Raw genomic sequence first — 22,283 nt, 5'->3', positions numbered from 1 at the left:
TTTGGCTACACTATTAGAAGTGGTTACATTGGAGGCACCTGGGTGGTTCAGTCCGTTAAGCTTCTGACTTCGGCTCAGGTCATGATCTCCCCGTTTGTGGGTTCCATCCCCTCTTAGGGCTCTGTGCTGACAGCTCAGACTCTGCTTCGGATTCTGTGTCTCCCTCTCTATCTGCCCCTCTCCGTCTTGCGCTCTCTCTTTCTCTCAAAAATAAACATTAACAACAACAAATTTTTTTTAAGTAATGCTTTAAAAAAAAGTGGCCACATTGGGTCAAGGAGTTTGTCCTTTTAATTTTTTTTCTTTCTAAATTAAAAGAACCAAAATGCCATTATGTACATTGGCATTATTTTACATTCCCATCATAAGGGCATGAGAGGGGGTGCCTGGTTGGCTCAGTTGAGCGTCTGATTCTTCGTTTCGGCTCAGGTCGTGGTCTCGAGGTTCGTTTCATGAGCCTGCTTGTTATCTTCTCCCTCTCTCTCTGCCCCTTCCTCAGCTCGAGATCTCTCTCTCTCTCTCTCTCTCTCTCTCTCTCTCAGAATAAATGAATAAACTTGCGGGAAAAAAAAAAAAGGGCATAAGAATGCCTGTATCCCCATATGGATAACACTGAGTAGCAGCAAAATTTATTTTTTTCCTCAAGCTAACTGATGAGATAAGGCTTGCCACTAATGTTTTAATTAGCAGTTTAGCACTCAAAAGCTTAGCGAATGACCCCTGGGGAGCCATTTGCCTAGGGCAACGAGTCGTCCAGTCCCGGTGCGCTGTCTCCCCTCGGCCGGCAGAGGGCGCAGGCTTAGAGGCACCTCTCTCCTGTGGTCCTCGTTAGCTTCCCACACAGTGCGCACGCGCATATTTCGCTCCAGGTGTCCAGCTTTGTGCCTGACCGAGGTCTCCTCGGCTGCGCTCAGCGCGCAGTTTTTAACCCTGGCTGGTTTTCGGGGAAGAGTAGCGTGTTCCCTGAACCCCGAGCGACTCTGGGCCTCTGGGGCGAGAGGGTGTGGGGCGGGCCTCGAGCGGTCGGGCGGCGCGTCGGGCAGCCCACGCGGGCGGGGCGGGCGGGGCGCGCCCGGCAAGGACTTGGGCGTCGGTCGCCGGTGGTGGGGCCGGAGCCGGGCGCGGAGCCCCTGACAGGACAGGTACGGAGGCGGCCACCCTGCCAACCGTCTCCGCCGCAGCCCCCCGCGTGTTCGCTAGGTTCCCGGCGGTGGACTGGGGGCCGGGTGCTGGACTGGGGCGCGGCATGGAACCCGGTGTGCGGAGCGGGGACGGTAGGGATGGGCCGCGGCGGGGTGGGCGCCTGCCTGAGTCTGGGCCTGTCCGACCCACCTGCTCTCTTCAGTCTGGTGGTGTTCTCCCGGGGTCGGAGTGGTGGCGCCTCCTAATTCCTCCGCAACGGCGAGGGCCCCCCTCCTTTCCTGGGAGTGTCTGAGGCACCCCTGAGCCCATTCCGAGCTACAGGTTTCCTTGTGGGCACATGGTTGAGAAGTTTGTGTCAAAAGAAAAACAAAAAAACCATAGAGGACTGAAACGTGGGGGCGTGGATATGGGTTTGTTGTGTCTGTGCCTCCCACTGCTGGGGTCCGCCTTAACTGGCTGCATGACTCTTGAGAAGTCATCTTGCACATTCCTCTTGTCTTTAGGCAGAACTACAGGTAAATCACACACACAGGAACTCCGCCGTTTTTAAAGAGGCAATGATTTAGAAGCTTCCCTTCGTGTATTGCAGTGATGAGAACAGCAAGCCCATGTTGACCACTTACTAATCCAGTATGCTTAAGGTACTGAGAGTCAAAGAGCGATGAGGTCAAGATAGACATTCTTTACCCGGTGTACTGCCAAAGCCTCAGCCACTGGGATATTAAAGGAAATTACTATAACGTTTTTCTTTTAAGGCATTATGTGCTCAAATATGTTTTGAAACTTCATGGTTAAAGTTTTCTCTGGAATATTTCAGAGCCTTCAGTGTGCTAACAAGATCACTGAAAGTATGGTATGGAGACGTTCCCAGATTTGAATGGGAAATGCTGTTTTTCTTGGGTGCTGACTCTGTTTAACATCTCAGATAGTTTAGGAAGTGCAGTTCCAGAATTAGAAAATCAGGGTTTGGAAGGGACTGTGTAGGTCAGTGCTTTTCAAACTTTAATGGATCATAGACTTGCAGGTCTTGTTAAAAACAGATTCCGGGGGGCTCTCCATTTCTTTCTTTTCTTTCCATTATTATTATTATTATTATTATTATTATTATTATTATTAAGCACGCACAAGCAGGGGAGGAGCAAGGAGAGAGGGAGAGAGAATCTCGAGCGGGTTCCACACTGTCAGCACAGAGCCTGACTTGGGGCTGGATCTCACAGACTGAACCATGAGATCATGACCTGAGTCATGATTGAAGGTCCCACACTTAACCGACTGAGCCACCCAGGTGCCCCTGTTTCTGCATTTCTAACAAGTTCCCAGGTGATGCTGCTGCTGCTGCTCTATGGACCACACTTTCAATAGCAAGGGTGTTGATCACTGGATTGAAATTTAGAGACCATGTTCTGCTTCCTGCTTTGTAACATAAACTTTGCTGCCTTGAATGAGCCCCTTCACCTGTCCAGGTCTGTAAAATAGGAGGCTGGACTAGAAGAGCAGTAAGGTTCCTTTCAGATCTAAAATGCTTGTGATTCAAGTTCAGTAACCTTTGTGATAGTTGAAGTCCATCTAAAATATTCTTCCCAAATGGCCAGTTTGGACTTGAACATTTTCTAATAATGGGGAATTTACTACATTTCATCCTGAGATAGCTTAATAAGGAACTTTTTCAACTTACTGAAATACATCTCTGCAACTTCCATCCTGTTGGTACTAGGTTATTTTTTAGAATTGAACAGAAAAAAAGGGTACAGTCCCCCTTTAAAAAGGTTACTCTTAAAGTATTAGATGATGGTTGTCCTCCCAAATTTTCTCTGCTGAATTATCCTTAATTCTTCCATGTCATTGTTTCAAATCCCTCTTTTATTTATTTATTTTTTAACATTTATTTATTTTTGAGAGACAGAGAGAGACAGAGCATGAGTAGGGGAGGGGGAGAGAGAGAAGGGAGACCCAGAATCCAAAGCAGGCTCCAGGCTCTGAGCTGTTTGGTAGCACAGAGCCCGATGCGGGGCTCGAGCTCACAAACTGCAAGATCATGACCTGAGCCAAAGTCGGACCCTCAACCGACTGAGCCACCCAGATGCCCCTCAAATCCCTCTTTTAAATTTAGTCTTTCTGCATGGAGTCTAGTGAGGTTTTGGCTAGCCTTTGAAGGCTGGGTGGGGCTTGTAAGACTAGGGAAAGCATCCTAAGCAGCTGCCAGTGGTGCAGAGATGACGCTGCATATGTCAGAGCCAGGATTGTTTGGTTAAGTAAGAAATGGTATGTCAGTGAAAGATTTGGGGCAGGTGAGTATGTGGACAAAATATTTTAGAGTGCATCATCGTGTTACTGTGATATATGATGTGGTTGGAAATGGAGGAGAGAGGCAGGGAGCCAAATATACTTCACATCCTAGTAGTAGAGGATTTATGTTGATGATAGAGGAATGCCTTATATTTGTGTATAAGATTTTACAGATTACAGAACCTTCCACCGGCATGATCCCATTTTATTTAATAGTCCTGTGAGGTGGGCAGAGCACCTGTTATCCTGCTTTACAGATGAGGCGCCGAAGGGGGAAAATGCCTTGCCTTAATTCTCAAAGCTATTAAATGGTGACCAAAGTGGTGACAATGGTAATGGAGGAGAAAAGAAGGATGCAGGAGGCAATACTAAGGAAGAATTGGTTAAGTTGGGCCTGACTGACATGAGGATACAAAGGAGAAGAAGTTGTTACAGAGAATTCAAGACTCAGGAGACTCATACTACCATTGACAATTGCCACTCTATGTTTTACTCTACCTTCTCTGTCATTGCTAGTGGCTGCCTGGAGTTATGGGTTGAGAGGGATTGTAGTAGAGGATTCCCAGGTTGCTTGGCCTGTCTACAGCTACTGGTGGTACTGTGGGGACTTGGGTGTCTGTCCCATACCAAGGGAAATGAGAACTGGATCCACATCCCTGAGGAGGTAAGTGCTGAGCAGTTGACTGATTGAAATCTACCTTAGGGTCCTTGCCATCCTGGAGACTCTGGATTTGGCTTTATATCATTTTTTTTTTTTTTTTTTTGAAGTTCAGGCTAGTACCAGTAGCACTTGGCTGATGGCCAAACTGAGTGTCCATTCTGACCTCTTGAAGCTCCTACATATCCCCTGAGGGTTTCTCTTAAGCAAATACTAGACCTTTGTCACCCGCAGAGCCTCACTCAAGCTGTTTTCCTAGATCTGCACTTGCGCTAGAGCCTAGAGGTCTCTCTGTGGTCCTCCTACTGTGGAAGCATGTGAGATTGAGAATTAGTGTCATTGCCAAATTCCATAGGACCTGGGGCTGTCCCTACATTTTTAGTTTCTTAGGCTCCTATCTGGAGAGGAAAGAGTACATCTGCTGGGGTTCGTGTGTGCATGACTGTTAATTTCCTCCATGGTGGGGGTCTTTTTAGGGTAAGCTACTCTGGGATAGTTGACAGAGCCAGCTTATATCCCTAGAGCCTGGTGTTGGTACAGGCTTGTATTTAACATGAAATGTCTTCTGTGCTCAGTGCTTGGGATACTGAGATGAATAAAAACTCCCTTCCCTGGAGGAATTCATGACGGGATAAGAGAGACAATATTTTGATAAAAACGTGGTGTTGTAATAGAGATCTGTCCAAAGTGCTGTGTGAGGGCACAGGGGGGAATGGCTAGCTCTACATGGAGACATTGGGAGTCTTCAGGAAAGAGATGATAATAGAGCTGAGCCTTAATGATGAGAAAAGAGAATGGCCTTGGTGACATTTGCAGCATTTATAGAGGCAAAGGGGGGAAGGTAAGTAGATCCATGTAGCTGGAATATACGAACTTTGGGATCAAAGGAGAGGTTATTGATGAGACTAGATATAATGAGGCCAGGTTTTTAATGGTCTATAGTGCTGTGCTCAGAAGATTCAGTTTTGTGGGCAGGGAGATGATGTGATTCTATTTTGGGAAGCTAACTGAGGAAGTAGACCGAAAGGGGAGAATCTGGATCAGGGACATTAGTAGGAGACTCTTGTAATAACATAGGCATGGCTTAAGACTGAAGTAAGGATTAGGTTAGTGGGGATGGTAAGGGGATGAATCTGAGAGAAACCGTGGAGACAGTCAACCTAACATAATGATTAACTGGTTGTTGAGAACAAAAGGGGGAGTTGTTAAGGATGACTTGGTCTTCTGTTTTGGGTGAGTGGTGGTGCCAGTAGTAAAAATATAGGGGTGCCTGGGTGGCTCAGTCAGTTAAGCATCTGACTCTTGATTTTGGCTCAAGTCATGATCTCACGATCGAGCCCTGAGTCAAGAGCCCTGTGTTGAGTCCTGCCTCAGGCTGTGCACTGGGCATGGAGCCTGCTTAAGAGTCTGCCTCTGTCCCTGCTCATTCATATTCTCTCTCTCTCTCTCTCTCTCTCTGTCTCTGTCTCTCAAAAAAAAAAAAAAAAAAAAAGAAAATCTTTTTTTTTTTTTTTTAAAGGGAATATAGAAAAAGAATATTTTTTGAGGGGGAAGTTACCAACTGTGTTTTAAGTTATGTTGAACTTGGGTCTGTGGCACTTAGCAAACAGGTGGAAGTGTGGGTCTGAGGTTCTGAAGACAATCTGTGCCTGAGGCAGTAGGTGTAAGTGGGAGTTGATGCTGCGGGAATGGATGAGCCTGGCTATGCTTATAGGAGGCTGAAGATGACAGAGGAGTCAAGAAGGATTGGTGTGCAAGGTAAGACAATGTTGTCCAGGGAGCTAGGAGAGGAAAATGTTCCAGGAAGATCAGCAGCTTCAGTTGCTACAGGGAAGTCAAGTTAAGACGAGCTTGGAAAATGTGCCTTGAGACTGGATTGTTGGATCACCAAGGCTCTTCTACTTTTGGAGTGTGAGCAGCTTCCGAGAAGTGGTAGGGACAGGAGCCAGGTTGAGCCAGATTGAGGAGTGGATGGGAAGGGAGGACAGGGAGGGTGTACTCACTTTGAGTAGTTTGGCAGGGAAGGAAGGGAGAGAGATGGTGGCATCTCGTGGAAGAGGTAGCGGTGACTAGAGACAGTTTTTCCTAGAAGAGTCTTGAGCATAGGTTACCTGATCCTGTATAAGAGCTAGTAGATAGGGTGCAGTTGAAGGTAGGAGAAAAAAATATGATTGCTAAATCAGGCCCTCAGAGGAGGGTGGAAGGGTTGGCTCTGAAAAGAATGGGACATCATTTTCTTTGAAAGAGGAACGACAGAGAAAGAATGTAGGAAGACAGAGGCAATGATGGTTGCAGATGTATCTAAATTTGCAAAGGAATTCTTATCTAACAGGTTCAGTTTTCTTTTTCAGCAGAATTATCTGCTGAGGAGAGTGGGTGCTGGTGTGGGTTCAAATAGGAATAGGACTTGAAATTAGTAAGGGAAGCTTGAAATAACTGTCCAGAGGCAGGGAAAGAGAGTAGACTTGATATTCTCTTCAAGAGAATCTGAACTTGAATCTTGCATTGTAGGCCTCTCCTTCGTCTTTCTCATAATAATAATGATAATAATAATAATAATAATAATAATAATAATAATAATAATGGCTGATGTTTATTGATACTCCATACCAGGTGCTCTTCTAAATGCTTTAAAGGCATCCTCGTGTAATTTTCACAACTTTGTTAGAAAGGTATTGTTGTCTCTATTTTACACAAGGGGAAATCAAGGCATGGAGGATTACTTAGGCTTAGTAGTGTTTATATTTGATGAGTCTCTTACCTCTGCTGAAATGGCATTCCTTCCTCTTAGGCACCAGAGAAGGCAGAAATTTAATCCCAGCCCCCAGTTTTCTGGACCTAGAGGGGCTAGAGTCTCGGGCTGCTAAGAGCAAGTCTTACCTGGCCAGTGTGTGAGCACGACTGTGGCATGGGTGGGCAGGGAAGTGGGGTCGGTGTTGCCACTGGCCTTTTACAAATAGGTAGGAAACTCTGAAATCCTTGAATGAGAGTAGCATCCTGACTAGAAAGACAAGTAACTGATAATGATTTGACAGGTATTGCAGGCAGAGATTCTGTCACCTGAGACAGTGAATATGTAAAAGAGAATTGTCTCCATCAACCAGAAAAAGAGAATTTTTTTTCTGCCACATATGGGAGTAGACAGACCTATATAACCTTACATAATAGCATAGATTATTAACACTCGCCTTTTATGTTATCCCCTTTAGTGTGATAGAATTTGCAGGTAAGATGCGCTTGAGTGAAGGGGGAGAATGGTGGGATAGCATGAATGGAAGAGAAACAGGCTTACCTTTTTCTGCTGCAGCCACTGGAGCATCATTTCTGTGTCCTTCCTCTTGTGGTTGCTATGGATACGCCTTTGCGTGGTGACTTGAGGAGATTGATTTCCATTATGATCAAATGATGACGTGGATTTAAAAAGAAAGGACAGAATGCTCTGCTTCTGGGGAGTGGCTGGTGAGCTGCCCAAAAGGCAGAGTCCAAGCACAGCCAAGGTGGCTGTGGCTTTGTTGGCTGCCTTGGCTTTTGCTGAAGTTGTGAAATGGTGCATCTCTCTCTTTAGAGCGCAGGCTCAGGGTTCCCTGTCTGCAGGGTCCTAGTGCCAGAGATTTGCAGTTGATTCATGGGGAGGAGCCGGCAGGAACTTCAAACAGGCTGTTAAGTAGGACTCCTGCTAGCACTGGGAAGGTTGTAGTTCTTGAGTATGGGGCTGGGGGCTGCACTCAAGTACCTGTTACCTTCCTGCAAAAGTTCCTTTATTGAGGATAAGTGAGGCATATTGTATAGCTTTCCTCCCTGACTCTTCAGGGTCTGAACCCTCTGGAGGCAGGCCTGGTAGTCTCTGGGTATTCTTGGAGGAAGGGGATACTTTGGGAAGAAGTCAAGCTGCATTCAGATTGGGAGTGGGCTGTAGACATTTCTGGGATAATAAGGAGCTGGAGAGGTAAAGAAAGTCATTTAGGCGGTGCCTGGATGGCTCAGTTGGTTGAGTGTCCAGTGCTTGTTTTCGGCTCAAGTCATAATCTCTTGGTTTGTGAGTTTGAGCTCCACATCGGGCTCTGTGCTGACAGCGTGGAGCCTGCTCGGGATTCTCTTTTTCCCTCTCTCTCTGTCCCTCCTCTGCTCGCTTTCTCCCTCTCCCTGTCCCTCTCTCCCTCCCAAAATAAATAAATAAAAGTTTAAAAAGTCCATTTAGGGTTTAAGTCCTATCTGTATGAGATCTGTAAAGTAGATACGAGTCAGACCGAGGAGCAATGGGCTTTGTGTGTGTCTAATTTCTGGGTTCCTGTGTGTATCTGGAATCCAGCCTTCCACCCTCATAGTCCCATCCTTCCATACCCCCTGACACTCAGTGAGCAGACAGCTCTTTTTTTCCCTGATTCCTGAGGGACTTACATCAGTACTTATCCCTTCCTTACTAGTGCTTTCAGAGATATACAGTTTTATCCTAGTCTGAAGAAAATCTGAATCTTGTTGGTTACCATTGTGTTTTTTTTTTTTTTTTAATGTTTTTTATTTATTTGTGAGACAGGGAGAGAGCATGAGCAGGGGAGGGGCAGAGAGAGAGGGAGACACAGAATCCGAAGCAGGCTCCAAGCTCTGAGCTGTTAGCACAGAGCCTGACGCAGGGCTCAAACTCACGGACTGTGAGATCACGACCTGAGCCGAAGTCAGACGCTTAACCGACTGAGCCACCCAGGCGCCCCAATTTGTGTTTATCTTTGTAACCAAACTTTCAGTGCCCAGTGCCTGATGCAATTCAGTTCATGTGTGAACCTTGCTATCAGACTGCCTGGGACTCAGACCACTTCCTCTATGAGTGGGATGAGGGAAATGAGACAGTTCAGTTAGCTCAAGATCAAGGTTAATTGAGATGAGACAAAGGAGGTCAAGGGCTCAAAGGATGCTGGGGTGCTAGTAAAAGCAAGGTAGAAATGGTGCAGGCTGGGCGCCAAAGAGGCTTTTCCTTCTTACTGGTTCCTCCTTAATTCTTAACAGTCTACTCGTTTTCCTGTCATTTTCTGAAATAATCTCTAAGATCATTGGTTGTCTATTTATCAGACATAGATTTTCCCTTCCTCTCTTCCCATTTTCCTAGATATTTTAACAGTATATAATATCACTGGGGAGAAAAATAGATTAGAAATCCAGGGTGTATCTGTCTCATCTCTGGATGAGGGAACACGTAACTCAGAATTATTCTGTGTGACATGGGATGGAGCCCAGTGGTGCTATGAAAGGATCACCTGTCCGTATAGCTAGTTAAATGTGCGCCCTGTCATTTTCTGGCCATGAGACTCAGGAGAGTCCTTTGACTTCTGAGACTCAGTTCCATCACCTGTAGGATATAGAGATAATGGAATCTGTTTTGTTGGCATCACAAGTTCATTTTGGAAGGAGATAGTGAAATACATGTGTCCACGTACAGTTACATTTGTTCCAGAGAAGGCCCTAAGAAAAGACTTATCCTCTCTCCCCTAACATGTTCCATTTCCCTTCCCGGTTCCTCCCAATTCTCTTATTGTTTTCGATCATCATTCTTCCAGTACTCATGCTTGAAAGCTCCTGGGTTTGTTCATTCATTTTCATTTTTGTGCATTCATTCATCCATCCATTCATTTATTCATGCAGCATTTAAGTTCTTACTGTGTGTAGGTCATTATTGATGTATCTTCTCACTAATGATGAAGAGAACATCTGCATTTTGTTGAGCATCTAATCTGTGCCAGGCACTGTGCTAAATGCTTTACTTCAATCTTTAATCCTCACAACATCTCTGTGAGGTAGGTATCATTTCCCCCTTTTTTCAGATGAGGTGACTGGGGCTCAGAAAGTTCAATATCTTGACCAGAGTCGTACAGATGAGGAAATAGGAGAACCAAAGCTGTGTGCAGGTCTGTCTGTCTCTGGAGCTGTGCAGGCCCTCCGCCTCTTTCCCCATGTGTGATCTATCCCAGGGCCTTCTCAGGGCGTCTTTGTACATCCTCTGAATTGGTTTCTGTCCTCTCCTGCTTGAGTTCAGACCCTCCTCACCCGTTGCTCATTATGCAGCAACCTCCTTGCTATTATCCTGTCTTTACCAAGTTGCTCCTGCCTCCACTCCAACCTGCTCTGCCTCCAGTTTGATCTTTGTAAAATAGTTTTCATTATGCCAGTCTCCTGCTCAGGAAGAAGACACACTTGTTGTTATTGGATCATGGAGATGGACTTATCTTTCCCTACCTGAATGTTAAGCTCCCTGACTACCCATACTTAACCTACTAGTATATCTCAACATTGATGTGTTTATTTATTCAATAAACATTTGACTCCATGAGCTAATGCTGATGGGATCACAGAGACGAAAAGTTGTGGGCTATGCTTTTTTTATTATTTTTTTAAAGTTTATTTATTTTGAGAGAGAAAACACCAGCGGGTGAGGGGCAAAGAGAAGGAGAGACAATCCCAAGCAGGCTCCGTGCCATCAACACAGAGCCCGATGTGAGGCTCGAACTCACAAACTGAGATCATTACCTGAGTCAAGATCAGGATGCACTGACTGTGCCATCCAGGGCCCCTGTGGGCTTTGCTTTAAAAGGCTTATAGTTTGATAGAGGAACTCATCTAGAATTCTTTACTTCAGCCAAACTAGTCTACTTTAATATTTCCTAGTCAAGCAAAGCTATTCTGTCCCTACTCAAAGTGTGTTTACAACTTACAGTGTTTGTAGGCCTTTCCACATATCCAGAACAAAACAAAACAAAACACCCAGCCCATAATTCAAGGCATAGTCAGGTACCCTTTTTCTTTTTAATTCACCTATTTTTTGTCTGTAATTCCTATAATTATAACATTGCTTAGATATTTTATTTTTAGGTATATACTACATTATGTCAGCTGATTTTTTTTTGCATTTCTACAGCTTCTGTACTTTTTACAAAGCACTTTTATGTGCTATACCTTATTTGAGCCTTATAACATTAATGTAGAGATGGCAGCTGATATTCCCATTTTATAGAAGAAACAGCCTCCAAGAAGTTAGGTGACTATATATACACCTGTATGGTTGGTGAGTTATGAGGTTGTTTTTAGATATGAGTTCTCCTGTATTTTGGAAGACAGTATGGTCTAGAGGAGGAGCACGCCCTTGGAAGAAGCCTAGAGATACATGTGGTAAACAGTGGGGCTAGTGGAAAGTGCAGAGGGTTCCAGTTCAGGCTTTGGTTCCAGTTTTGGCTCCATTCCTCACCTTGTGTGTAACTTTAGGGAAGGTACTTAGCTCTCTAAGCCTCAGTTTCCTTGTTAGCACTGTCCCAGGCCTGCCTTTCTGTGGAGTTACTGTGATTTACAAACATGAGGATAACAACATTGTTATTAGCTGACTTTTGTTGAGTACTTACTAAATGCCAGGCAATGCCTTAAATGTTTTACATGGATTATCTTGGCTAATCCTCACAACAGCTTTCTGAGATGTGTTCTTTGCTCCCAAATGACAGATAAGGAAATTGAAACACAGAGATGTTAAGTAACTGGACCAAGTTTACGCGGTTCCCAGGGGGTAAAGCCAAGAATTGGACATAAGCAGCTTGAGTCTAGAAAAGTACTCTTAACCATGGTACTAAAACTTGTGTTTTTTGCGGTGCTCTGTAGGCTGTAAAGTGTTCTGAACATGCGAAGTCCAGGCTGCAAGGAGCTGCGTGGCTCTGCCTACCTGGGTAAATGTGACTAGGGAAGAAGAGGGCAAACATGGAAATTTTGCAGGGGAGGAAGGAAATGGTTTCCTATGGGGGTCTGGCCAGGGTTGAAGATGTGAAGAGGTGTTTTGGGGCCATATATCTAACTGTTGACTGTCATTCTACTGTTGGGCTTTTTGGCCTGCCTTAGAGAGGGTGGAGCGGAGGAAGATTCTGTTCGGCCTGTGAAGACCAGTGCAGAGAAGACAAGTATCCCTAGGCCCAGGGAATCTAGATCCACTCTGCACATAGTGGAGACATATATAGGGCAGACCCCAGACCAGCCTTGAGTGCTTAGGGGCAGGGACTCTGGTTTGTCGGTTCCTAGGCCATGTTAGATGGGGAAATGAATGAAGTGGTATTATGACATAGCCCTCTGGAGACTTCTCACTGGAATACTTAATCTTGTTAAACATTTTCAATTATAAAAGTAATACATGCTTATTAAAGAAATTTTGTGAACTATAGAAAATAAACATCTCATTTTTTTCTGTTAAGGAGATGCCTAGAAAGCAAGGCCAAGAGTGTAAGGGGCAGGTAGTTGAGGTAGATCGGGCCTTGTGCTGTAGGGGGCACATGGAGCTCTCTGCTCTTACTCATCCAGTTGAACCTGATAGTCTTAGAGTTCAAGTGTGTCCCTTTATAACGACCAGAAGGGAGGAAGGGTATGGTAACCTTTTTCAGTGTGGGGAGGACTGAGGTACTTGACTTGCTTTTCTGTGTGTATGAAATTATCTCCATTACTGCCCTTCCTTTGCTGGGTAGTGGGCAGGGCCTGGCTCCTTTGGCCCAGTGTGAGATTGAAATCCAGACTCTGTAATTATATGGGCTTGGGTCCTGAGTTCAGAGTTTAGAAAAAGGAGGGAGAGAGAAGAGCTCCAGATAGGGAGTAAGAGACCCTTATTTTGGCTGTGTGGAGGCCTGCTGGTAGCTGATCTTTTTGAAGTGTCACTTGATGCTTGTGGTCCTGCTGAGGCACATTGTAGGGGGAGGTGTTGGGAGGGGGGTGTCAGTGATGCTGAGGGGTGAAGACTAGGAGGACCCACCCGGGCTGTGCTCCCAGTTTACTCTAGAGGTGACTGCTGAGGTTCCGTGATGTGGGCCTAGCCCCTTAGTCCCTGCCCTGCTTGTCTGGGCCAGGTGAAGCAGGGGGGCACTAGGACCCAGATGCAAGCACGGTTCCTGACAAGTCTAGAGCAGCACTAGCGCAGAGTGAGACTCATCAGCTGGCAAGCAGGATTCGGTGTCTCTGGGTTCAGGAATCATCAGGCAGCAGAGAGGACTTGCTCCTCAGCCCCCATCTCTGCCCCCACCCCTACCCCGGTAGGCCACCGAGTGAGGTCCATGGACTGGGGAGGGCCGTGCCTGACGGCTTCTGTGTCTGTCCATGAGGGCCTGGAGCCCTGACCCTCCTGTCTAGGTTTCTGCCTTTTCTCTCTGTCTTTGGCCCACTGGGGGAGGGGGTAGAGGCCGGGTGAGCAGCATGGCCCAGAGCAAGAGGCATATGTACAGCCGGGTAAGTGGTCCTTATTGGGATGGCCCTGGGAGGGCTGCTGGAGAAGGCCTGGGTGCCTGTGGACACAGCTGTGGGGGCTGGGGAGACAGGCTGGAGCTAGACTGGGGCCACTCGCAGCAGGGAGTGATGGTGCTAGGCTGGACAGGCCTCCCCTCCCAGAGTTGGGCCCTCAGTGGGGAGTGGCAAGGCCTGACCTTTGACTCTTAATTGGACCTCTGGCCAGAGGTTCCTGAGGGGATTGGACTATCTTGGGGACTCTGAATGGGGTTGGTGGGTTGGAATGGCCTTACAGTGACGCCTTTCTTTAGAACTGCTTTGTTGTTTGTCACTTGCTTTTTCTTTCTTCTGGTTGAGATTGAATCTGTACCCACTATTGTGTCCACCTGGATCTGAGAGGCTTGTTAGGATTGGGAGGTTGGGGGAGTCTCTTGAGTGTGGGGCTAGCCCTGATGTCACTGTCAGTTCTTTTTATCGTCAGATCCATGAGAGCCACTCTGCTGTGCTAGGTGTGATTTGGGGTCCTGAAGCCCCTGGGAACTATATCCTTATCTTCCTAGATGAGCTCTTTGGGGAAGGGATTCAGGGAGTGACAGGCTCTGTCAGAGCTCCCTTCTGAAGCCAAGTGGGAGCATCAAGGGGAGCCCTGTGGAATCTTTAGGACCAGGGAGTCACTTTCTCATGCCTCATTCATCTGTTTGCTGCAAGGCCCTTGGTTCATGGAGCTGCTGTTGCTAAAAATGGCTTAGGTGTGATTTTCTTCTAAACCATGGCCCTCTTTGGGACCTAATTTCATGTTGTGTCCTGTCATCACGGGTGTGTCAGAAGCTGAGAACTTCTGAAGGACAATGTTTAGTCTATTCCTTTGCCTTGTCCATCCACGGGATAATAAGCTATCCATTTGGACCACTGGCAGAGTCTGGGAGACAGTGCAGGTCAGATCTAAGATATCTGATTTACCTGGCCTTTGTTTTTCTTTTTGTAGCAACATAGCTGGGGGAACGATCTCCTGAGCTTGGGGTAGAGTTGATAGGGCATGGCTTGGGCCAGGGAGAAGGGAATTAAAAGGTTGAATGGGCTGTGGTGAAGTATCTAGGAATGTCATGGTAGGTGTGTGGATGGGGTGGGGGCGGGGAGTCAGGGCTGGAGGGAGGCACAGTTGTGTGCCTTTGAGAGTGAGAGACCTAAGAGCTGTTTGACCACAGGGAACACAGACAACAGTGGGGAGTGGAACAGGATTCTGTGTGGGAGTAACCCATGAATCACCTGTCTTCCCAACTTAGGCACCTGAGTCAGGGTATTGGGCTTGGAGAGCCTGGTCTAAACTGAGTTGTTCGCTTGAGCTTTACTCTCCTGCTTGGGGGCAGTGCTCCTGAGAAAGAAGCCATGTGGTGACATTCACAGATCTGTCATTGAGTTCTGATTTGTTATAAAATTTAAATATAAACTCCTAAAAATTCTGGCATATTCTAGAGGAGCTTGGAGAAGTCTTAGAACATATCACTGGTATTTTTCAAAAGGGAATTTGGGGTCCACTTCACCCTGAGAATGGGGTTCAGGAAAGTGACTTCTTATCCTTTTTCAGTCCAGGATCTTGTCCAGGCCTTACTTAGGATGCATTAGGATGATATCCTTGATGTGAGGCCTTTAACTGTATATATTTGCATATGTCTTTCTTTCAGACGCCCAGTGGCAGCAGAATGAGTGCCGAGGCAAGCGCCCGACCTTTGCGAGTGGGCTCCCGTGTAGAGGTGATTGGAAAAGGCCATCGAGGCACTGTGGCCTATGTTGGAGCCACACTCTTTGCCACTGGCAAATGGGTAGGCGTGATCCTGGATGAAGCAAAGGGCAAGAATGATGGAACTGTCCAAGGCAGGAAGTACTTCACTTGTGATGAAGGGCATGGTATCTTTGTGCGCCAATCCCAGGTACTTACACCCTGCTCTGAGTGTATGCATGTGTACATACTCTGTTGCTTGGGTGGCTTTTGTGTTGGTGCTCTCTTTTTCTGGGCATGAGTGTAAGTCTCTGGTTGAGAGAATGGGAAGTAGTGGGGGAGGGAAGATTAGAGATCCATCCTTATGGAAGTTGCCCTGTACCCCAGGCTCACTTGGGGTCGGGAGAGGGGCCCATATTGCAGCCATCGCTGATCTGGCTATATTGAGTTTGTTCTGTGGCCTCAGATCCAGGTATTTGAAGATGGAGCAGATACTACTTCCCCAGAGACACCTGATTCTTCTGCCTCAAAGGTCCTCAAAAGAGGTAACAGCCACCCAGTTAAATTGCTTTTTCACATCCAGGAGTCCTCAGGACTTCTTCCCAGAATACAGGGCCACAGTGGATCCTGAGATTTCTCTATCCCCACCATACTCCCTTGTTACATCTCTTCTACCCCACCACAATGATCTCTGCCCCTACCCCCCTATACAAACACATGCTTTGTTTCTGTTTGCTTCCTACAGAGGGAACTGACTCAGCTGCGAAGACCAGCAAACTGGTGAGTGGTTGGGGGTAGGAGTGGGGAGCAATAGAAGGAGGGGAAGGAGAAAGAGAGGAGGGAGACTAATGCTAGATAGGTAGAAATAGTAGGTGAGTAAACGGAGTTAGCCTTCCAGTCTCCAACCTCCCTGGAAGCTTTCTGGGTATGAGCTGCTGCTTTAGGGGTAAAGGTGGTAGCATGGAAAAACTGTTAGGGCCCAGATGTTTAGAGTCAAAAGGGGCCGAGGCTAGGGGTGATAGGGAAGATAGGTCTGACCCTAGTAGTGTTGTTGCCAACTTCCTGCCTTATGGTACCCAAGGCTGCCAGGCTCTAAAAGGACAGAGGGTAGGGGTAAGGTGAGAACTAGAGGAAGAAGGAGTTCTCCTGTTTGCAAGCGAATGGTAAGGAGCTGTGCCTACTGCTGCCTATTTTAGGCTGTATGCAGAGGGCCTGTTCTAATTCTCCTGCACTGCTCTGCGCAGGGTGTGTGAGGGTGGGGATTCAGATTCTCCACTTTCTCTGGGCCAGGGTGTGGACAGCCTGGAATCTGATCCTTGAGGGACCCCTCATCTCACTTACCAGGACTTGGCAGTGACCTGACTTCCCCCTTTACCTGTGTGTACCTGAGTTGGTCTTAACACCTACACCCAGGATGTCTGGCCAGCTAGTCACACTGTGGCGTTTGTTCTCTAACTCTGTCCTTTCCTACTCCTCATGCAGCGGGGACTGAAGCCTAAGAAGGTGGTGTGTTTACTATTTGTGACTGGGTGGGTGAGGGCCATGAGCCTCCTCCCCAGCTGTCCTGCATGTCCTTGGGCTGCTGCATGCATGTGTGTGTGACCTTGGGGCTGGGATGGCCAGAGGAAATGGCAGCCTTGGCTTTCAGAGTTCCTTTGAGGGATGCAGGGACATCAGGCTCAGTACCAGGCTCAGATGGCACTCATTAGAGATGATTTCTGCACCTATTTGCCCCTCTCCCCACTGCCTTAGGACTTCTCATCAGACACTCCAAACATTTGACTGTGAATGTAAAGCAGCAGCATAGAGTACAGCATTTACTGGATTACATTACTGGGTTTTCAGCTCAAGTTTGGGGGCAGTGGGAGGAAACACTGGGAGGCTAGGTGAAAGTACCAGGTGAGATGATTGAGCAAGGAGGCGGGAGGCCAGGGAGAACAGTCCTGAGTTGGAAAACCTGATAGTCCATGTGCCTCCCTCTGGGTGAGCACTGCCGTGGATGCCCACCCTCACACTGCTCCACTAGTCTTTCCCTGCCTCTTCCTTCTTCTGGCGGTGTGCTTGAGGCCCAGCCCTTGCAGACTTTCATCAGCCATCATTGAATGGGGCTCAACTGTGCCACCCCCAGACTCTTTTGAACTCCTAAGTCGCTGCCATGACCACTTCCTCACACCAGCCCCTGCCTTGGGCTTGTGCCCGGGCTATCTCTGACGTGCATGTGCCTGTCTGACCTGTATGTACTGTGCTGTATGTATGGTTCTGTGATTTCCTTGTTGCCAATTGTCTCAGGCCCTTATGACCTGCATGGAGAGCTACTGGATCGGGGCAGTGGGTGGGGAGAGGAAAACATCTTTTCAATTCCTGGTGGTTAGTGGGTCCTCATTTTGGAGTCTTGCCATGGAAGAGACCACATACTGGTACTTGCTCTGAGGTCCTGGCTCAGGTGGGAGTGGAGATGTGAGAAGGAAAATCATGCTGTAAAGGATGCTGGACCAGTTACAAGGTCATAGAACAGTGGCTTCTTCCCTTGGTTTTTGTCTCCTGTTGGGGCTCCCATCTTGCCTCAGGCCCCTGAATAGAGAAGAGCATGGACCTGCAGTCTGATATCGTTGGAGGAGTTCTCATCACAGGCTGACCTGACCTGGGCGGGGTCTGAGTCATGTCTGAATGCTGGGGTTTTGGCAGCTGCCTGGGGAAATGTGGCAAAGCCCAGCATAGACTGCCTGTGCTGGGATACGGGGCCTTCTTTGCCCCTGGTGCGACATGCCAGTCAAATAGTCAAGTCCGTAGCCAGATCTTCCTCTCCAGTGGTCCTCTCATAGCAGACCACTTAGCCCAGGGCCCTGCTCTCACCCTGCGGGGAATGGAGAGCTAGCACTAGAACCAAAAACAAAGGAACTTTGAAGGGGAGGGCAGAAGAGAACCCAGATGTCTCTAAAAGGTGTCCACTCCCTTCTGGAAGGCCTTTAGAGACAGGCTTTAATCCCCCTTCAACCAGGGGAGGGTTGGGATAGGAGCCAAACTGTCATTAGAGCTACTGCTGAATATTCCCCAGGGTTTCTTAGTGTCATTGTTGCCCCTCAGAGCGGATGCTGTCACAGGAGGGGTGTTCTGGGTAAGGGCGTTGTCTTGTGTGTGTAAAAGACAAGTGGAGTTGATGGGCTGTGGGCAGAGGGAAGTGTATGAGAGAGGCTGAGGGAGCAATGAGGCTCCATGTCCCTGCCCAGTCATGCCCTGGCCCCAGAGAGTACCATTTCTGGGATGGCCCCTAGCCCAGTTTCTTGGAGCAGACTCTTGGGGATGGGGTGGGGGAGGGAAGGGGAGGGAAGAATCAGAACCTGTTCTTTGGAAGAAGAAGCAGGGCGGGTACTGCGCAGGGCTTTATCCAGTCATGTGGGGGAGGAGGAGCCAGCAGAGCCTGGCGGTTGCTAGGTGACCGTGGAGCAGTGGCTCCACCCCCACGGATCAGAGGAGGGTGGGTGCATGACGTCAGGTGGAGCTGGTGCTGCGGCCACTGAGGCTGCCATCAGCCTTAGCTGGTGAACTGGGCCTGGCGCCTCTCCGGTGCCTGCCGGAGCCAGGCTGACCCACTGCGCACCTGCGGGGGCTTCTGCGTCTGAGCCACAGCCATTTGCAGGCTGGGAAGCAGTCCGGCAGAGAAGCTGAGGCTGCATTGTTGGGATTTGATGCACTAATCTCCTGTCTCCGCCGCCTTTCCCTCTGTTCGGTCTTTTTCCCTCCCTCCCTTCGTCTGTCCTTCCTCTGTGTGTTTGTCCATCCTCCTCTGTCCCTCCTTCTCTTTCCTCTCCTGGCTTTCTTTGGTTTTCTGCAATGATGAGACAGGCACCGACAGCCCGAAAGGTACTCTTGCTTGCTCTGGTCCTGCTGCCGGGTTGCCAGGGCGATGGTGGCAGCAGGCTGTTGGGGTGGGGGTGGGGGCTGATTGACTTCATCTGTCTACCTGGTTGGGGGAGGAGGGTGGGGTTGAAGGTGGGGGGCAGGGAGAGGTGTGTGTCACTGCCATGCCCCACACGCTGGAAATTTGCTCCCTGCTCTGCCTGATTTGGCCTCTGACTGAGTGTGTGTTCTGGGCCTTGTACCCAGTAGCCTCACAACCGTGGGGTTCAGGCAGCTTTTGCTGCAAACTGCCTCTGGGAGTTTCCTGCGAGAGGATTTGGGAAGCAGGTCCCTGTGTCTTCATGCCTTTAGCAGGACTACCTCACCCTTATCCTTTGCTAGGATGCCTCTTGGTTGTACTCCCAGCATCCCTCCCCCACCAGGGTGTGTATTAAGGGGCTTTCCCAGGGTGGGATGGGGACCCTAGAGGTCTTTGACCCTCAGCTATGGAGGCTAAGCTCAGGGTAGAAGGGGTGGGCGTTGGTCTCCTTGGACTCAACGTCTCCTAGAAGCAGGGTCTAGGCCAAATCTATCTTTGCTGGAGCTATGAGACTCTGTGTAGCAAGAACATAATTTGGGACTCAAGATTAATCATGTGTTTTAGTTTAGGGCAGTAGTTTATTTATGCTGCTGCCCACCTCCATGTTCTTTCTTGCAGCTGGGTGGGGTTACTTTGCTGAGCTCTGGGCTTCTGGTTAATGCAGTATTCATGGTTCTGTCACCTGAGCCCTCTGCCCTAGGGATGGAGACTGCTGCAGGATCTGGCCCTGGGGAATGGGGTAGGGTAGAGAGGATGGCTGCCTTAGGGGCCTGATCCCCTCTGCTGGGGTCGTATCCCTCACTTCTGGACATCTAGCATCACTCTGGTCACACAGTATTTCTAGGGAGTCTTCTGTAGAGTCTAGCACTTAAAGGAAAGGGCTGACCTGGGAAAGTCCTTGGGAGTGGTGGGTGGGTGGGGCCTCTGGCTCTGGGCTGGAGTGCCAGAAGGACTAATCTCTGGGGACCTCTACCAGCTGCTGCCTTTGGTCTCCTGTGGCTTAGCCTAGGAGACGGGGATTTCTGGGATATCCAGGGTGTTCGAAGGGGTGAGGTCTGCAAGGGTTGGGCATAAGTGGGACGAGGAGCCAATGGGGGAACAGGAGCTCCGAGTTCTTGGTGTGGGAACAAGGTAATTCACTGGAGGGAAAAAAGGACGGGGTGGGGATGGGAGTGGGTAAGCAGCTAACTGTAGCCCCATTCCTGGTACTTCTTCTGCTCTCATTGCTGTCCCTTCTGCTGTCTGTCTTTCTGCCATTATCCTTTCTTTCCTGACTACTTCTCCTCTGGCTCCTGTTGCCTGTCCAGACCACAACTCGGCGGCCCAAGGTGAGAAAAAAAAAAAAAAAGCCTCTGTACAAGCCACTGCTGAGTGTAGACACACATTTCAGGCATGTGCATGTGTGTGGGCATGTGTATGAGCAAGTAGAAGTTGGTCACGGTGCATCCTGGGTTCTCTTTTTCAGAGGAGTGAGGGGACTGAGGGTAGTGACAGGCCTCTCCTGCAAAAATGACTTCTTAGGAGAGTGTATGGGCCAGTAGCCTGAATGCAAAAGAGATATGAGAGTGGTTGTGGTTAATCAGGGCTGGCTTTCTTCAAAAAGGGCATTTTGACCAGTTTTGATGCATGAATGGGGGTAGAAGTTGGAAAAAAGGTAAAGAACTTGGCAGTGTCAACGTCAGGGGATAAGGAGCTGGGGGTGGCTGTGAGTAGCATGTGGTCTCTGAATGTTAGCCCACCAGGAATGCTTCAGGGCTCAGTACTTCAAGGGAGAGCACTGGACAGGCCTGTCTGCTCCAGGGCCTGGGGCTTCAGAGAGCTCCTCTGCCTCAGCCCCACAGGGCCTGGGTAGCTACTGCCTGATTAGAGCCCCTCTGTCTTGCGGGGAGAGAGATGACAGAAGGTTGGCTGTACTGACCGTGTTTCAAGGGGGAGCCTAGGAGTACAACTTTCAGTCTGGCCCTTTTACCTGCAGGGTCCCCTAAAGTAGACCAAGGGAGGGAGAATCAGCTCAACTTCCAAAGAGTGGGATACAGAGCTTGGTACCTGCACTCCTAGCCCAGAATTCTCTGGGAACATGGAAGTTAGAGAACAAACCCCAGTTTGTTCTTTTGCTCTGGGAATGACATTGGGGTAGTTTTTCTTCCTGGGGGAGGAGGGTACAGGCCCGGAGCAATGATAGGACTGGGAGTATTTGGAAATTGCCAGAATGATCACAACTGGGTCACAGAGGGGAGGTCTGGGGAGTAAGGGATTCTGCTGTAAGTGGGTAGTGCCAGAGCTGGGAGGAATGTGGGGTCAGTGCCAAGGGAGGAGCATTATAATCTTATGTCTTCTTCTATCACTTCCTCCCTCTCCCCTCTGCCTGCCTCCCGCCTCCCCCGTCCTTTGTCACCATTTCTGACTTTGTCATTTTTCCTCTCTCCTTCACTTTGCTTCTCTGTTCTCACTGTGCTTTGATATTCTCTCTCACTGTCTTTTTCCTTCTCTGTCTCCTTCCCTTGACATATTCTCATATTCTGTCTCTCACCACCCCTGTTCTTTTTCTGGTCTGCCCCTGCCCTCTCTGAATAGCCCACCCGCCCAGCCAGTACTGGGGTGGCTGGGGCCAGTAGCTCCCTGGGCCCCTCTGGCTCAGCATCAGCAGGTGAGCTGAGCAGCAGTGAGCCCAGCACCCCAGCTCAGACTCCCCTGGCAGCACCCATCATTCCCACACCGGCTCTCACCTCTCCTGGAGCAGCACCCCCATTGCCTTCCCCCTCCAAGGTAAGGACTGGGGTTGGAGTGAACAAGAACCAAGATACAGAGGGCGCCTATGACCCTGGGAAGGATCTTGGAAATTTTCCAGGGTTGGGGGAGACCCAGAATTTGGATCAGCAGGGTGGGGACATAACATATGGTTAGCCTGTCATTGACTTGGCTACCCTTTCTTTCTTTCCTTCTTCCACACTTGCCCCTTATGCATTGGTCTTTTCTCAGATGTTTGTATGCCACTTGCTTTTGACCCTGGGGCTCTAGAATGTTGTTTGCATACAGTCTTGTCCCTTTGCTCCAGCTCAACCTTGGTGGGAGGAGGGGGAGGCTGTGCACCCACTGAGGGGTTTCTCCTTTGTAGGAGGAGGAGGGGCTGAGGGCCCAGGTACGGGATCTGGAGGAGAAACTGGAGACCCTGCGGTTGAAACGGGCAGAAGACAAGGCAAAGCTAAAAGAGCTGGAGAAACATAAGATCCAGCTGGAGCAGGTGCAGGAATGGAAGAGCAAAATGCAGGAGCAGCAGGCGGACCTGCAACGACGCCTCAAGGAGGCGCGGAAGG

The 22,283-nt window shown here is 48.7% G+C and overlaps 1 protein-coding gene across 10 annotated transcripts in view; it reads left to right on the top strand.

The window, feature by feature from the left end:
* The first annotated feature begins 999 nt into the window (after window positions 1-999).
* Window positions 1,000-22,283, top strand: part of DCTN1 (dynactin subunit 1) — a 30,837-nt gene continuing 9,553 nt past the window's right edge. For 3 of the 10 annotated variants that reach the window (XM_019827436.3, XM_019827434.3, XM_045054421.1), the window contains exons 1-8: window positions 14,998-15,243; window positions 15,499-15,577; window positions 15,778-15,812; window positions 16,515-16,535; window positions 18,876-18,893; window positions 20,277-20,297; window positions 21,544-21,735; window positions 22,085-22,282. In XM_019827436.3, the coding sequence (XP_019682995.2) occupies window positions 15,016-15,243; window positions 15,499-15,577; window positions 15,778-15,812; window positions 16,515-16,535; window positions 18,876-18,893; window positions 20,277-20,297; window positions 21,544-21,735; window positions 22,085-22,282 (792 nt within the window). In that variant the 5' untranslated portion in view covers window positions 14,998-15,015. Of the gene's footprint in view, window positions 1,143-13,151; window positions 13,319-14,997; window positions 15,244-15,498; window positions 15,578-15,777; window positions 15,813-16,514; window positions 16,536-18,504; window positions 18,894-20,276; window positions 20,298-21,543; window positions 21,736-22,084; window position 22,283 lie in introns of those variants that run through there. The other 7 variants (XM_011281215.3, XM_019827431.3, XM_019827433.3 and 4 more) reach the window with 7 other exon arrangements.

The sequence above is a fragment of the Felis catus genome, chromosome A3, assembly GCF_018350175.1.
Source record: "Felis catus isolate Fca126 chromosome A3, F.catus_Fca126_mat1.0, whole genome shotgun sequence".
Taxonomy (NCBI): domain Eukaryota; kingdom Metazoa; phylum Chordata; class Mammalia; order Carnivora; family Felidae; genus Felis; species Felis catus.
The sequence above is the reverse complement of the archived record's forward strand: the minus strand, read 5'-3'. Positions and strand labels throughout refer to the sequence as shown.